We start from the raw sequence: 15,851 nt of genomic DNA, 5'->3' as shown, positions 1-15,851 counted from the left end.
GGACTTTGGAAAAGGATAGAGCTATGCTATTACTGTCTTATGTTGAATGATCTTTTTTTAACCCTTAGATGCACGAGTGACTGGACCCTACACTCTTCCATAAGTGGGTCTAAAAGGACCCGTATTAGAATAATATGTGTTTTTATGCCATTTTTGTCATTTTGGTTAAGAAAAATCACTTTTTGAACATATTGTCCCAAAGATCTCCGTTATTCTGAGACCCTCACAGTATTCCAGTCCATTTTCAAAACTCATCTCTTCTCCTCTTGTCTACTCATAGCCCCCCCCCCCATCAATCCATGCCGGTTGATCAAGTTTGATAGTCCTATACCCCCCACCCTAACCTTCCCTTATATTGTAAAGCGATTTTGAGTCCTTGAAAAGCCCTATACAAATATAATGTATTATTATTATTATTATTATTATTATTATACTGACGGGTATCAGATCTTGCTGTGTAAAATAATCTTCCTGAGAGGTGTCACTTGTGATGTAGTCTGTGTGGTCTACAGTGAATGTATTCCTGACAGCCACAGTGATAAGAATCAAAGGTTCCCATAGGATTCCATAGAAAATGCATGCGGGTCATTTTTGACCCACTTATGGAAGCTTGGGGTAGAAATACAAAAACTACAATTTCTTAACATTTAAATTTAAAATGTGAATGGCATGATATCCAAAACATGTTTTTTGAGGAATAGCTGGAATATGAAATGATAAAAAAATGTAATTACAAAGATACTTCAAGAAAACCACCTCACCGGGTCCAAAAAGACCCACTTATGCATCTAAGGGTTAAGGTCTCTTCTTAAAAATTATGCGGAAAAATACTATTCTCAGAAGAGTAGAGATGATTTATACCAGATTTAGCTATTGGCTCATTTCTCGCAACTAATCTGCACTCCCTGTAAAGGCACATGCTTTAAAAACTTTATTTTCCTTTACACAATTTTTAACACGGTTCAAAACATGGATCAAAATACTGTATAAATACCAGCACATTTATCAACTTTAAAAATACAATTAATGTCCAATGAAACACTTAAAGTGGACCTATCATGCTATATTTGAATAATAATATGTATACCATACCTATATAAGGCATATTTATACTTTTTTTTTTTCAAAATACCAAACAGATCATGCATTTTAGCCATGCCTCATTTTGCTCAATTTGACATTTTTTAGCTCTGTTTTTGCAAGGGCTGATTCTGTGAGAACAGCACCATCTAGAGGCCTGGCATATGTACTACAGCGTCTCCAGCGCTTGATAGGTCCCCTTTAAATCACTGTCAAAATAATGTTAGCAATACTTTTTCTGTGACCGTTTAGGTTTTAAGCATATTCCAACGCTTTTAGCTGTAAATGAAAAATCAGTTTGTGCAAACACAGTTGGCCTGATGGGATGTTTAAGTCTGTGCTTAATAATGCAGATCATCTAATTCTACTCTTGTAGTAAAATAACGTTTACTTTTTCTTATACAACATTTTCTGCCAATAAAGTTGAAAATAACACTAAAAATATCTAAAATAATAAGAAATAATTTATAAAAAATGCCGAAAAGGGATTACTTAGATAAATGGTTTTAGAACATGATTCAAAAAAGTTTATGGTTTAAAAAGAATCCAGATTAAACTGTCTTTATCTGAGTAACACGGTGACAAGCCTGGCAAGAAGATGAAATGGCTGACTGGCCTTCTTGCTTTGATCTCAGTGTGATTCGGCTGTCCTCTTTCAAGTTCAGAATAAATGCTGTCGAATCAGTTCTCTGGGAAGTATTCAGTTATGTCTCCAGTGTACTCCATATCAAATTCCTTTAGTTAAAAAGTGACGCTTCAAGTTATAACAGAATGCCATAGTGCAACTTGCAGACACGTGTGCGGCTGATATGGTTGCATCATCTTAAAGGATATGAATACAAATGCTGCTTCCATATCCCAGCAGTGCATGACTTATCTCCTTCTTTGCCAATTATTACAGTGGCAGTCTCATCAGGTGAACCTGCCTCTTTTTAGTTTTATTATGCAAATGCAGGAAATCCTTTTCTGTGCCTTGGGCCACCCCCACACTTTGAAGGATTCAATATTCATGATCTCCATCGTTCTATTATATTTGGGAGTGAGCCTATTTTGCTGTACTGCCTTTCATTTGGGACTGTGATGCTCAAACACTGATTATTGAGGATTATTTAGGTTCCATATAGGAAAACAAATGTAAACATAGTGGAGAGAACATACAGCAATAGGGGAGCATATGGTGGTGACTGTAGTGAGGGGGAATCAGGAGTTATGGTTCCCTGGGGACCCACTTACATCTATTATTCATGTTTTAAAGGGTCTGATAGCCTCTCAACCTATGTTTAGTTACAGCCAGGCTTGGGGGTCCTTATTTTAGCCCTTGTTTACATCTGAACCCATGTTTATTCAAACAGTGGATTACAAAAAAACATGTAGGAACAATACGTTCTAATTATGTATGTGAAATGTACATTTCTAAGTTAAGAAACTGGCAGTATGACGGGTTGAAACGCACATTAATATATCAGCTTTAACAGCATAATCTATATTTAGATTTTAATGCACAGTTCGTACTTTTTTATGATGAGCTTTTCACCACCGGAGCAGAAGAGCTTTAAATAGACCAAGTGTTGGATATTCTAGATTCAGCACTTCTAAATGTCCCCTCATAATATATTTATTAGTTAAGATCCTCCAGTGCTAAAGGGGATATTTCTTTGGCACATTAAGGTCAGTTTAAGGAATTGTGTGTAGAAGTGATTTATAAGTATTCTTATTTAAGTTCATATGCTGATTTTCTTTCAGTCAGAATACCTCCAAGCATTGCACGTACACAACGACTTACGTTAACAAAAAACATGGCTGTGTCAAACTGATTTTTTCATGCAAATGTACACACAACTCTTAGCAGAGCAGTTTCCGTTCATAAATAATTTAAACAGTGGAAGGAGAAGACGCATGGGGTAAAGGCTCCATTACCACATTTTATTTTTAATGCACAATATTTAGAAGTTGTAGTTAAATAGATTGTCATGATGTTAATCTGTGTCTCCAGGTGTGGAGGGGCACCATAGCCAGAATGCGGTACCGGCGAATGAGAGCGGCCCTCGTCATCCTGCGGGCGTACCGACGCTACAAGGTGAAGTCGTACATCCGCGAGGTCAACCGCCGCTTCAAAAATGTCCGATCCATGAAGGATCATGGCAGGCACGTGAAGTGGCCAACGCCCCCCAAAGTCCTGCGCAAGTTTGAAGAGGCCCTTAGGAGCATCTATAACAGGTACACTTCTTACATAAGATGACTTCCTCTATTCTGTATATCTGCTGCCTTTTCAAGATTCTAAAAAAAGGTTATTACTTATATTTGTTGCTAATTTGTATCTTTTACAGAACTTATGTAAACAGTTTGCAATACAAGAGAATTGACCCTAAACATAAAGTAAATCTGTAGTTAAATGTTTAAAAATGCATCCATACTGAATGATGTTCTTCAAAACAAAGGCAGATAATGAACCCTATATACAGTATATTGCTTCCTTTTGAAGAAAACCGTTTTCTTGAATAGCCTCAACAAAAACTGGATTTGACCCTAACTGCAGGAGAGAGCGCATGGCCTCCAGTGCTTTCTCCCATCCAGATGAGACCGTTTGAAGCAACTTACACATGTTTCCTTCTGCTTTGGGCTCACACTGGACATTGATTTTCTTCCTCCATCAAACACACATCACCGCCTTTCATCTCAATGTCTGTTTGTTTGCTTTTTTTATTTGAAGCAAGGCACAGTAAGAAAATAGCCTTCCTAGAAAATGATGTTGCCTGTCAGTATGTGTGAGTGAAAGGCCAATAACTGCACTACAGCTGGGGTCTGCTGCAGTCCTGCCTCATCGCCCCGCTGACCCACATATCAAGGCCCAATGCTGCAGTCGCAACGAAGAGAGTCGATATTTCTCTGCTCTTACTTCTCTCTGTGTGTGTGTTTGGATGTGTTTATCTCCAGGTGGTGGGCATGGACCCTGATCAAAGGCCTCTCTCCAGAAGAGACCCTGCAGGTGAGGGCTAAGGTAGCCAGTCTGGAGGCCCTGAAGGGACACAGGGCCGACCTGGGGCTACAGAGAGCCTGGGAAGGAAACTACCTGGTGAGTAGGTGGGAGGAAGTACAGTTATGTACAGTTGTAATATGTTTAAAGAAGAAAACTAAACACAAGAACAGAGAAAACTTGAGAGAATAAACCATGACAACACTTGAAAGGCACATATCTCCAACAAGCTCAATGCTGAATTCACATACGGACTATCCCATTCCTGAGTTGGGAAGCTGTTATCCAGACTTTGGTTTGTTTTTTGGCTGTTATTTGGAAACAACATGTACACTACAAAGAAAATGTTGATTTGATATCCATCCGAGTTGTTGTTTCAACCTAAGGGAGATTTGATCAGTGAGTTAAGTGAATCCTAGTTGGGACCTAATACATTTCTTGAATGCAGTACAAATGCCCTATATTTAAATGCAAATGAAAGTGAATCATCATTTCCAAGTTTCATAAGTAGTTTTTCCGTAGTCTCAATCAGTCAGACAAATAAATCCAGCGGAGATTTGCTAATGCGTGTTTGTTTTTTAATGCAGGCTTATGTTTCCTGTAACTGTGTAGCATGCATGAGCTGTTACTCTCTGGTATTGTGCTTTTAAAATCTATATTAGGGCTGCGTGTCAAACATCAATAAGTCTTTGGTAACTCGTGAAATGTTGTCATCAAATATCTGCTATTAAAACCATTTGTTACCAGTTGCCAGGCAACCAGTGGAGAGTCCAGGAAGTCACTGCTCCTAGCCAACAAATAGTCTGCGACATAGACCAAAGTAAATGAGCAAATTGTCCCACTGCAGTTTGTTCAGGTTAAACAAACAAGGTGCAATAATAGATGAAGGATTATTTTTGTATTTAGACAGAGCCTAGCTTGTAGTTCCCCATGTTTCCAGCCTTATTGCTCAGCCAAACAAACCTGCTTCATATTTACTATACAGACACAAAAGTTTTGATCTTCCAAAAAGCATATTTCCCATAATATTGCATTTTTTAAGTTGCATGGGATTTGAAAAATGTATAAATTGAAAAAAGTAAATTTGGTAGAAGATATTAGATTTATATATGCGCTGTTCAGCTGAAACGCAACGTCAGTGTACAGTAGCTGAGTAATGCTGAGTGCAGCTTTACAGTCTGTATAAAAAAGGATAAATGTCACAACAACCTAATTTCATTTGATGAATACTATACTGTCTTCGAATACTTTAAGATTAGACGAGTGTTCTAACAAGTTTTCTGTGTTTTTCTTGTCCGGCAGAAGCGAGACAGCCCTGACATCGCCTCATCCTTCACACTGGTTTCAAGCGAGCTGCAGCGGAAAGACAAATTCATGAGAGTGTTGTTCTCCTGCAACGTGCGCAAGGTATGAGCCTTTAGCGCATTTATCCTCTAGTAACCACATGCACACACAGTCCCAACATGCATCTGTCTGTACAAACAAACAAACAAACCCAACGGCTCGGGGTTGGAGCCATCGCCCTGCAGGGTGTTTGGATGTGCGCTCTCATCCTGTGGGGTGACTAATGAGGAGCTTTGTGTTTCTCAGATCAACCGTTTCCACAAGGCGGAGGACCGAGCTGTGCTCCTCACTGACCGCCACCTGTACAAGATGGACCCCCTGAAGCAGTACAAGCCCATGAAGAGCATCCCCCTCTACAACGTACGGCACACTCCACTCCTTAAGCAGCACCCTTTATCACAAACACATTAGACACAGGCGTAATAGGATTTAGGTGCAGATTACAAAAGAAGATTAATATAATGGCTGAATACAAGAGGTATCTTCTAGGTGCAATTCAATAAAGCATATAGTTTACATTTATAAGTTCAGGATGAGAAGATGAGCTGAATTTCTTTTGATTTTAATTATATTACATGTTACACACTTGAAATTGAAATGGCTCAAATCTTATTTCCTCAACATCCTTTAACCAAACATAGTCTTGTTGTGATTCACCTAAAATGTAGCCTTATTCATATATGTATAAGAAATACATACGAATAATGTGAATGAAGTAAAAAAAACATAATCTTTTCTATCCCACTTTTGGAAACACAGTCCACTCCATTTTAATGAAACGTAACAATTATCTGATTTTGAAACAATGAAGAATTGCAGGCCTTCTTTACGCAGCGTCCACACGGCGGCGTGCGTTGAAGCTAGAGCTTGTACTGGCATATGATTTGATTGGCTGACGCTTCCGTCGAAGCTTCCAAAGTTGAACATTGCTCAACTTTTGAAGCGAGCAACGCGAGCAAAGCGAAGCGACGGAACCACAATGCAGTTCGGCAAAGCGTGACGTCACCCCATTCAAAGTGGCAGAAGCGTTGAAGCTTTGCACGCCGCCGTGTGGACGGGCCGTTAGACTTCTTGTAGGACAGATTCATTTTATACAACAGCATAACATGAACGATATGGTATTCTTGCTCTGCTGTAAATACTGCTGCCTGTGATAGCAGCTTTGGCAGAGGTGACTGTATTATCTATTATATTATAGTATTCACACATCTCTCCAGTCCTATTGCAACATGTCAATATGTCAAAATCTCATCCAGCTCGACAATTGGCTGCTTTAACTCATGTTCCCACTGTGATAGGCCCATTAAGGCTGCTCAATGCACACAGCTCATGCAGCTGTTTCCATGGCAAGTGTGTCCTTTGTTTGGCTATGTGTTTACTTCATGCTACTTGTTTGCTTCGAGCATTGACACACATTGATTCATCTAAGGTTGCCTTTTTTTTTCATTTCTCGCTCAAATGTATTTTATTTGTTGTCAACCTTTCTCTGCGACATGCTCAGAAGAACACAGTTTTGGGAAATGTGCTTTTTATTTGGCTGTCATCAAAGATGACAACAATGCTAACAATTGATCACCTTTCGTTATGGTACAGATTAAACAAACAGACCGATAACCTACGATTCAGATGGGCAAAGACTAAAATCCTTTGTTGACTTAAAATGTATATAATAACAACCAAGATCCAAAAAGGCATTGTGAAAATATAGCAACAAACTCAATAAAAAGTCTATAAATAACAGCTTCTTTCAAAGAGGATATGTTGCCATTATAGGTGACCAAATAAGCATTTCCTTATTCAAAGTTTCTTATTTCTCGTGGTTTGAAAAAACGTATAAGAAAACGACTTGACAATATCTATAACATAGGTCTATCCTTTTTCCGACATTGTAATGCATAAATGTTACAAATGATGCATTAAAATGTGTAAAAGTCGTAAATATCCTCAAAAATATCATGCACCAACATATTTATGCAGTTGAAGAAACATTTACTGTTCAGGAAAACAAAAAGAGAATAGAAAACAGCATAACACTGAATGCGTGAACAAATTACTCGTGATATTTCTGAGTTAACCACCTCTCCTTGTGCTATTGAGCTATCATACATGCATTGTATTGGACGTGGGGCAGAAACGATACAGGAAGTGAAGGTGTTATGCATTCATCTCCGAGGCTCATACACCCCCGGCATCTAGTGAAATGAGTGAGATATGAGGCTGGTGTGCAGTGACAATTGTGACGAGACACCCCAGTGTTCAATCTGACAAAGTGACAAGAGGGAATTAGAGAGCTGGAGATGGACAACTGGAGCCTGTATCGCTGCACCTGGGGGTGAAATGTGGAGATGGATTTGAGGCAGATGGTGGCAGAGGGAGAGCAGCATGAGTTAAGGAGGTTTTTAGTTATTGTTCATTCAGAGAGAGTGATACACACACACACACGCACACACACACACTGAGCTGATGAGATGAAGCTCAGTCTCATAAACATGGCATATGGAGGGCCTTCAGCGTTGTAGAAGGACATGGAGGGGAGGTACTATGGTTTGCAGCTTTCACACATTGGAAGTGACAGAACAAGAGTCCTACAGCACACACACATTATAGCCAAATGTGTACTTGAGGCAAGATGCATTAACAGCTATTTTAATCCCCTCTTTTTAGCCACAAAACCATATGTTTGTTCCTGCTTTTGTTTTATAAATTAGGAATGTGTTGAATTCTAAAAGTAAAGGTCTGGTAATGATTTAGATTTTTGTTATTTGCAACAAATCCGTTAGAAACTCCTAAAAACGACAGGGAATTAATCCTAGCAACATCCTTGTGTATATCCAAAGCCTGATATAAAACCATTCAAATCACATAAATGTAACACCTTCATTACCATGAAAACAAAAACTCTGTAGTTTGGACCTGCAACCATCAGTCAATGAAATTATAAAATGATTGGCATTGAAATAAAAGCCTAGTATTTGATTAACTGTTAGAAAAATATCACTGGTCACTGGCTTGAGCTTCAATATCAGGATACATGTATTTATTATCCTCTCAAGAATGGAAGTAGTCATCACATACAGAGCATTTGGTACGACTAGTTCCTGAACAGTGTCCTTCACATGCTTATATACAAGAGAGTGTGTATCACAGTCACAAGATGGAGGAATACCTGTTCAAAGCAGTATTCAATGTTTAGTTTAGCTAAGACCCACGTCAGAAAGGATCATGCTTGTCATATCTTTATCTCCATAGAGGCTGAATCATCATGTTAATCGTTGTCACATAGCTATCATATTCCTAAAACAGTGTGTCCTGACGCTCTTCTAGGTAATCATACATCCTGTTACGTACACAGCTACGTAGGGCCTTTGTTATCATGTGCTACTCTGATATTGAAAGAGTACATTCAGTATTTTTCCAACATTAACCAATTAATATTATTTTCATGCAAAAATATATTTGGTTACCATCATATTTTGTAAATATCTTTAGGTTTTGGACTGATAAGACATGTAAAGGCTTTGAAACTGGGGCCCTTTTTTCAGACATTATATAGACTAAGCGATAAATCAAGAAAATAATCGGCATAATAACATCTTCAAATGCAGCCATACTGTAGTTTTTTCCTCAATCCCACATACTGTATTTATGCTGTAGAAACGCAATCGAGCTTAAAATGTGTGTTTATCCACAAAATAAGCCATGTTGTTTCTATACAGGAAAGTGCTTTTGGTTTAGTTATTTCATTGGATTTATTAACTGTGAGAAGTATAGGAAATGGCCGGCCTTATCGTTTAACATCATTTAGTTGTCAGCCCCAAGGTGCCATTCAATCTTCTAGTCACCATCCCTTCAGTGATTAGAACCACTCCCCTGCTGTATCCATAACCCCGGGCCATTTTAAATGTCAAGTATGTTGGTGAGTGAATTGGTCAAGGTGAAAACTTGTTAAGGCAGGTGAGAAGAAGTGTAAAGAGAGAAATGGGGGTGAGAAGGGCGAGATAGAGATGCATAGTAGCCTGAGACCCACGGCAGCGTGACGCGGAGCTATCGATCTGAGAAGGTCAAACGGAGGGGAAAGCAGTTAGCTCGTTGTTGATTAGCATTGATAAGCTAACACCGCTGCATCCCCTCTGCCTGCCCTGTTATTTACTGCTCCTCCCGCAGGGCAGCATAACAGCTGATAGATGGTTACACTGAAGGGCCAACTACTGTCTACCAAATGACTTAAAAGCGAATTAATCCCTGTGCAGCAAAAGTGAGATCATTAAACAAATTCTGGTGAAGAAATGGTGAAAAATCCATTCTGCATCAGTGACTCATCCCACCATCTTTCACTTCCTATTCTTTTCCTACACCCACCCACCCCCACCTCACCCCTCTCCCTATCTAGTGCTGTCTTTCCCCTCTCCCCTCTCCCCTCTCCCCTCTCTCTTCTCCACTTCTCTCCTCCCGCGGTTGTCATGCCGACTTCCCAGGAGACAGCGTTGTCATGGATACCGAGCGGCAGGGCAGATCAGCTGATGTCTGGTGTTGTTCAGGCATGTGCACAAATCGCTCTCCTGCATGTGCGCTCTTTTCCTCCCCTGTTTCCCTGTTTGTGATCCCTGCGGCTCTCCATTTCCTCGCACTCTTTCTCGCCTCGTAGGCTGTTTTTTTTCCTTCATCCGTTGATCCCTTTCACTTCAGCCTGGTTTTTCAGCACCTACAAACCCCACGGCTGCAATGTGGTTGTATAGACTTTGTTTATAAAGACAATATTTCTGATGCAGCCATGACATGTAATTCTTAGGCATATGCTACAGAAATGTAGGTGTCTGTTGTCTGTAATATACAGTCAAATAATGCAAAACATTTGACACAAGATCACAGAGATAACATGGTGAGGCATAATCCTGTTAATAAATTCATACAGAGGCAGGGGGGACAATATTTCTAGGGCTGCAACAAAAATGTCTTCATTATCGATCAATGTGCAGATTATATGTCTCGATTAATAGATTAAAGGGCTCAATTATGCTCATTTTCAGGTTTGTATTTGTATTTTGTGCCTCTACTGTGACATGTTTCCATGCTTTAAAAAGGCACAACAACCTATATAACACACTACAGGAAAGGGGAAACCCCTAAAAGCATAATAGGTCCTTTTTTAATCACTTTGGTCATTAACATGTTCATCCCAGTTTCTCAAGGGCTCAAGTAATGTCTTTAAATGTCGTTTTGTCCGTCCTACAGCTAAATATATTTAATTTAATATGAAATTAAAACATCAAAATGCTGGACATATTCATATTTTAGTGGCCCTTTTTGTGTCAAATTAGTTTCAAGAGTAATCGATTGCTGCAGCTCTGCAGTTGCCTCGTAAACATCCCTTGCTGATGCCCTCATAGCCTTACAAAATGAATAGCTACAGACACTGAAGCTTATTTTCTTATTTTAATTTAATGACCCCACCCTTTGTACCTGCTGCTTTTCTCCCCTTTTATCTTTACAGTACTGTTGGGATGTGTTATATAACCAATAAGCTCTCCCCATAGTAAGTATGCACTGGGAGAACCTGCCGTTTAAATGATGTCTTCAGAGCACTTCACTAAAACATTGTGGTCCAGTCCGCACATTGACAACTCAATTTGCTCATAAGTGCTTTCACCAAAACACACCCTCAGGTGTTGCTGTTTGGGAACATGACATTTATGAATGCAAACGAGACATTAGCAAACTATTTAGTGAAGTCCTCCTGTGTAACACTAACTTGTCCCTTTGTAATAGGGACAAGTTAGCCATTCAGTGTGATTCAAAGAAAGAGCTAGGATAGGATATGCATAGTATTTCCAGATTTTTCATAAATATTTAGAAGTGTAAAAGACTTGTAGAAATCAGAAAACATGTTGCTTTACAACTTTAGAGCATATGACACTTTTTGTCTTAAGAGCCGTGATTTAAGGAAGGAAAACTCTCCCCAAATGTTTTTAAACTAAATAAAGTGCACTAAAGTAATAGGTTGCTAACATACTGTTGGAGTATACGGATCACGGATGACGTAAAGTAAATGAACCATACAACCTGAGTCATACAACCTCCTTTCCATCATGTAGACCTTGAAAGATAAGAGACTACTGAAACACATAACAGGCTAAACATATCCATTCAAACATTTATTAAAAAGGAGAGATAAAAGATCAAAACATGAATTTCCTAAAGGACAATGATCCAAATCTAATCTACTCGTACTCATCCAAAGAATAAACAAATCAAATCATTGAGCTTTGGAAAATAATATTGTATTCTTACATTGTAAGGCTTCTTTCCTGATATCTAGTAATATCTCTAAAAGCCCTTTATAAACTATATTAAAACATTTCAAATCTGTTGGCGGTAATCCCAATCTGTGATCTTTGATGCGTCACGTCATTTCAAAACGTGAAGCTGCCCCTAACCAAGCCAATGTCTTCTAGGTAAACCCTGTGGTCTATAAACTGTCACATCCCATCACTGCAGTAGTAATGTACTAAATTCTAATGTGATGTACACAATTAGCTTTTTTGCCCGCCCAACAGCAAATAACCCAAAGATATTATGTTTAACAGGAGGCAAAGAAAAGCAAAACAATTTTACAGTAAAATGTTCCACCGAAAAAAGGCCTCAAATTTGATATAGTATCGAAAAACACAGATTGGCACCAAGATGTCCTTTTACCCATGTTGCTCAGAGTTGCATGCAATAGGGCTGCAAGATCCCTATTACCTCAGTGTAGGAGTCTTTAGTTATCAACACAAATTACCCCTAATAAGGTGGGCTGCAGTAATGAAATGTATCTTTCTGAAGTTTTCTCAAATTGTGGCTCGGATAGACGCTTGAGCAGATGGCCTGGCAGATAAATGCCTCTAACACGTCTCATACTCAGAGTAAAACTGATTTGGTGAAACAAGACCAAAAATTAGACAAGGAAACGCATCTGAATGTATCATTACCCAACTAATTAACGCTGACTGTGGTTCCAATCAATTAAGCCTTTAATATAAATGTAAATGTAATCGGCTCCATGTAATTAACTGCGGGTGGATTGCTAGACAGAGAGGCATGGCTTTAGGCTTTAATTCATGATGATTGCGTGAAGTGTTTGTTTCCGAAGTCACATGCTTCACGTCGGAGCTAAATCAGCTAGCTTGTTGTTTAGCCGCAGGAAGCATCCTGTCCTCCCCTGATGGAGGAATTTCTCTCAGCTTTGCAGTCTGCTGAGTGGATATTAATGCACCTGACTGGCTGCCCTGCGGCTGTTTCCTCAACATGCCTTAGCTTAGAAAGACAAATTAAGAGAGAAATAAATGGCTGGAAATCTAAGGCAGGGGATGATAAAAGACATGGAGGAAAGCTAGGGAAAAAGGAAGTGAGATAATAGTATAACAGAGAAAGGAATGAGGGTTTAATGAGCTCCACTTTCTCGTGAGATGCGTTTACCTATGAGGATATTGGTTTCTTCCTGTTGTGTCTACTTTGAAGACCTGTAAAGCTAAACAACCCAACCGCAAAACTGGGATTCCCCTCTGAGCCCGGCTGCTTTCCATTCCTACGTCATTTGGGGGTCTGAGTAGGAAAATTCGATTGGACCTTTGGGATTCTGATCAATAAATCTTTACTGCAAGTGCTGATTTAAGCCTTGAGTGGGAGACACCGACAGACACCAGATACTGAGAACACCTCAGCAGTCTTTGCTTCGGTACAGTTTTTACAAGAGCTTCAAAAGCTCTTAACACAAAACGGTATACCGAGACTTAATGTAGCATGCAAATTAGAAACAAATGCATCCTTAAGTAGGTAATCCATGATACGTTAAGTTAAGTTACAATTTATTGTTAGATTTGAATATTGTGGGTGGGTTTTAAAAGGCCCACTGTATGAGATCTATGTTGTTTTGTTTGTGATTTTAACGCCCCTTATTGTGAATTGCCCAGTGCTGTCAACCAATCTTATATCTAAATATATCTAAATGACTTTAAAACGAGGTACGCAATGGTCCTTTTTTTAAAGGATGTACTAAAACAACATGAACTTATAAATAATGGACATAAATATGTACAAATCAATATTTACTGTTGATATCAAACTGTAAAGTCTTACTAACTTGTACTTGCCTATTTTAAGTCGAAATGTATCTGTATCCATTATAAAACAAACTAAATATTTGGCTATATTTAATATGGAAAATTAAGCCTATTGTAAAACGGGAAACCACAGTTTACATTAATTAACTTTAGCTTAAAAGCCTTTATGGAAAATGTAAGAATTAATAAACAATATCCATCAAGTTTAGCATAACCACACTGTTTGGATGACCATCAGTACCTTTTCGTCATGAAGGTTTTTCTTCTCATACTAAAACGAGATGTGCTGAATACTGAAGTTCAGGTTCTCCCTTTAGTTCCAGTAGAGGTTAAATGTGATGAATTATAGCCTGGTTCTTCCTCCCCAGTGAATTCACGTCCTCTGGGGTGCACCAACTTGAATTCCCTGATATGCATCTGCGTCTGTATATGCTCTTCATTTGTGTGTATAGTACAGATGGTTATGTGATCTATTTCTCGACACACATTGCTGCCTTTTCACATGTTTGTGTTCCTCTGTACAGTATGTACATGTTTATCTGTGTTTAATTGTGTGTCCTCTGCCTCTCTTTGTCCCAGGTGACCGGGGTGAGCGTGTCCCCGGGGAAGGACCAGCTGGTGGTGTTCCACACTAAGGACAGCAGGGACCTGGTGGTGTGCCTGCAGGGCATGGTGCCCGCCAATGAGAGCCGCATCGGGGAGCTGGTTGGCACCCTACTTAGCCACTTCAAGAGGTACGTGCTGGGGCAGCAAAGGGCAACAAGCGGTTAAAGGAGCTACATCGGTAGTTTATCGAGAGGTAGCTTGATATTCGTAACTGCTGAAATGATGCTCAAGGTCTTAAATAGCTGGTTCAAGTTGAGGTTAACACAACCTTTTGTTTTTCTAGTTTTGCTCAGATAACCACTTTGACTTAGTAATCATTTTATTTCTCAACTTAAACCAATGCGCTGTATTTAGTTCAGCCTCCAGCAGTATTGCAGATCAAAGGTAGTCTAAAATGACAATTACTTATTTCTGAAGGCAACAGCGCTAGGATTAAGATAAGATAAGATAGTACTTTATTGATCCCAATTTGGGAAATGTTTGCGTTGCAGCAGCATATTACATATATTACATATTACATTATACAGTATATCGCTAATTGACTGAATGATTTTCTTTTCTTTCTTTTCTACATCGCTATTAGGGCACTTCAAACTACATTGCTATAATAAACAATATGTTATTTAGCTCTCCAGAATTATTTAGAGATGTTTGACGTGAAGTGGTATGTCCGCGAACCTTCTCTATAATTCTAACATCACGCATCTCCATTATCTCGCCTTTTGCAGCAGGATTATGAGTCAGATGTAGTGCACGTCACAGATGTCCTCACTTGATTTCCAACATTTAAACTAAGCTTGAGAGTCTCTTAAGGACAGGACATTGTGAAGACTAATGTTCATTATGTTCTCTACCTCTTCAGCAGAGAAAATCATAAATATAGATTCAATCTTTTCATCGTACAGGCACCTTCTCTTACGGTCTATTCACTGAGGTTCACTTCATTCAAATGAACATTAGGTGTGTGAAAAAAGTATTGCATCGTGAACACGAGGTACCATCTCAGTATCTCCTCCTGTGTTTATTGAATTTTAGCTCGGTTCACATGAGGTCTTTCTTACTGCAGCAAATCTACTTGTCATCACCACTTACATCAGAAAGAAATCAAGCACCATCTTCCTTTAACACCAGACTTGTGGTCCTCACTTCACTCTTTTCCCTACATTTTACTAAATGAACCACTCGTCAAGTAAAAGTTTAAGCTTTTGTTTATGTTATAAAATGAGTAGCTGTCACGTGTTATTAATTGTGTAGTATTACAATCTTCAGCCAATGTTAACAAGCACTCTATCCCTGTCATTACAAGCTGCTTACACATGGTTAAGTATCACATCAGCCGGCACTCTTTACTCCTTGAGCTGCTTCTTATTTCAAGCTCCAGCAAAACATTTCTGAATAAAATACATTGAATTCATTCCCACTTTCATCCTGTAATTTAATCCCAGGAGAGGTTGACACTGTCACCTTAGTTTACATTGATGTACACACACAGAAATGGAGGGAAACGGAAATGCTGCTGAAATGTTAGAAAACCCTCACATCAGGAGGCATTTCAAAGCTATGGGGCTGGCTGATGTATTGTAGAGAACTGCATCAGTCCTTCAGGGTCATGTTTGTTGGCAGACATGTCCTGTGTGGAGGTCAGACAAGTCTAGATGTTTGTTTCCATTTACTGCATAGAGAACATCTGCAAGTCCAACCTTTTGTCCCTAGTTTAGCCCAGAGCACTTTGTTTTAATCATTGGAAT

General features: G+C 39.1%; 1 protein-coding gene across 2 annotated transcripts in view; it reads left to right on the top strand.

Moving 5' to 3' along the window:
• myo1d (myosin 1D) overlaps positions 1 to 15,851 on the top strand; it is a 100,423-nt gene that overhangs the window by 57,799 nt on the left and 26,773 nt on the right. For both annotated transcript variants that reach the window (XR_004555053.1, XM_034119436.1), the window contains exons 17-21: positions 3,074 to 3,297; positions 4,015 to 4,153; positions 5,357 to 5,461; positions 5,645 to 5,758; positions 14,077 to 14,231. Coding sequence is in view for 1 of the 2 variants with exons in the window: in XM_034119436.1 (XP_033975327.1) it covers positions 3,074 to 3,297; positions 4,015 to 4,153; positions 5,357 to 5,461; positions 5,645 to 5,758; positions 14,077 to 14,231 (737 nt within the window). In the remaining variant the exon portion in view is untranslated. The remainder of the gene's footprint in view (positions 1 to 3,073; positions 3,298 to 4,014; positions 4,154 to 5,356; positions 5,462 to 5,644; positions 5,759 to 14,076; positions 14,232 to 15,851) is intronic.

The sequence above is a fragment of the Trematomus bernacchii genome, unplaced genomic scaffold (assembly GCF_902827165.1).
Source record: "Trematomus bernacchii unplaced genomic scaffold, fTreBer1.1, whole genome shotgun sequence".
In the NCBI taxonomy this organism is placed as follows: Eukaryota; Metazoa; Chordata; class Actinopteri; order Perciformes; family Nototheniidae; genus Trematomus; species Trematomus bernacchii.
This window is presented reverse-complemented; position numbering and strand designations above follow the sequence as displayed.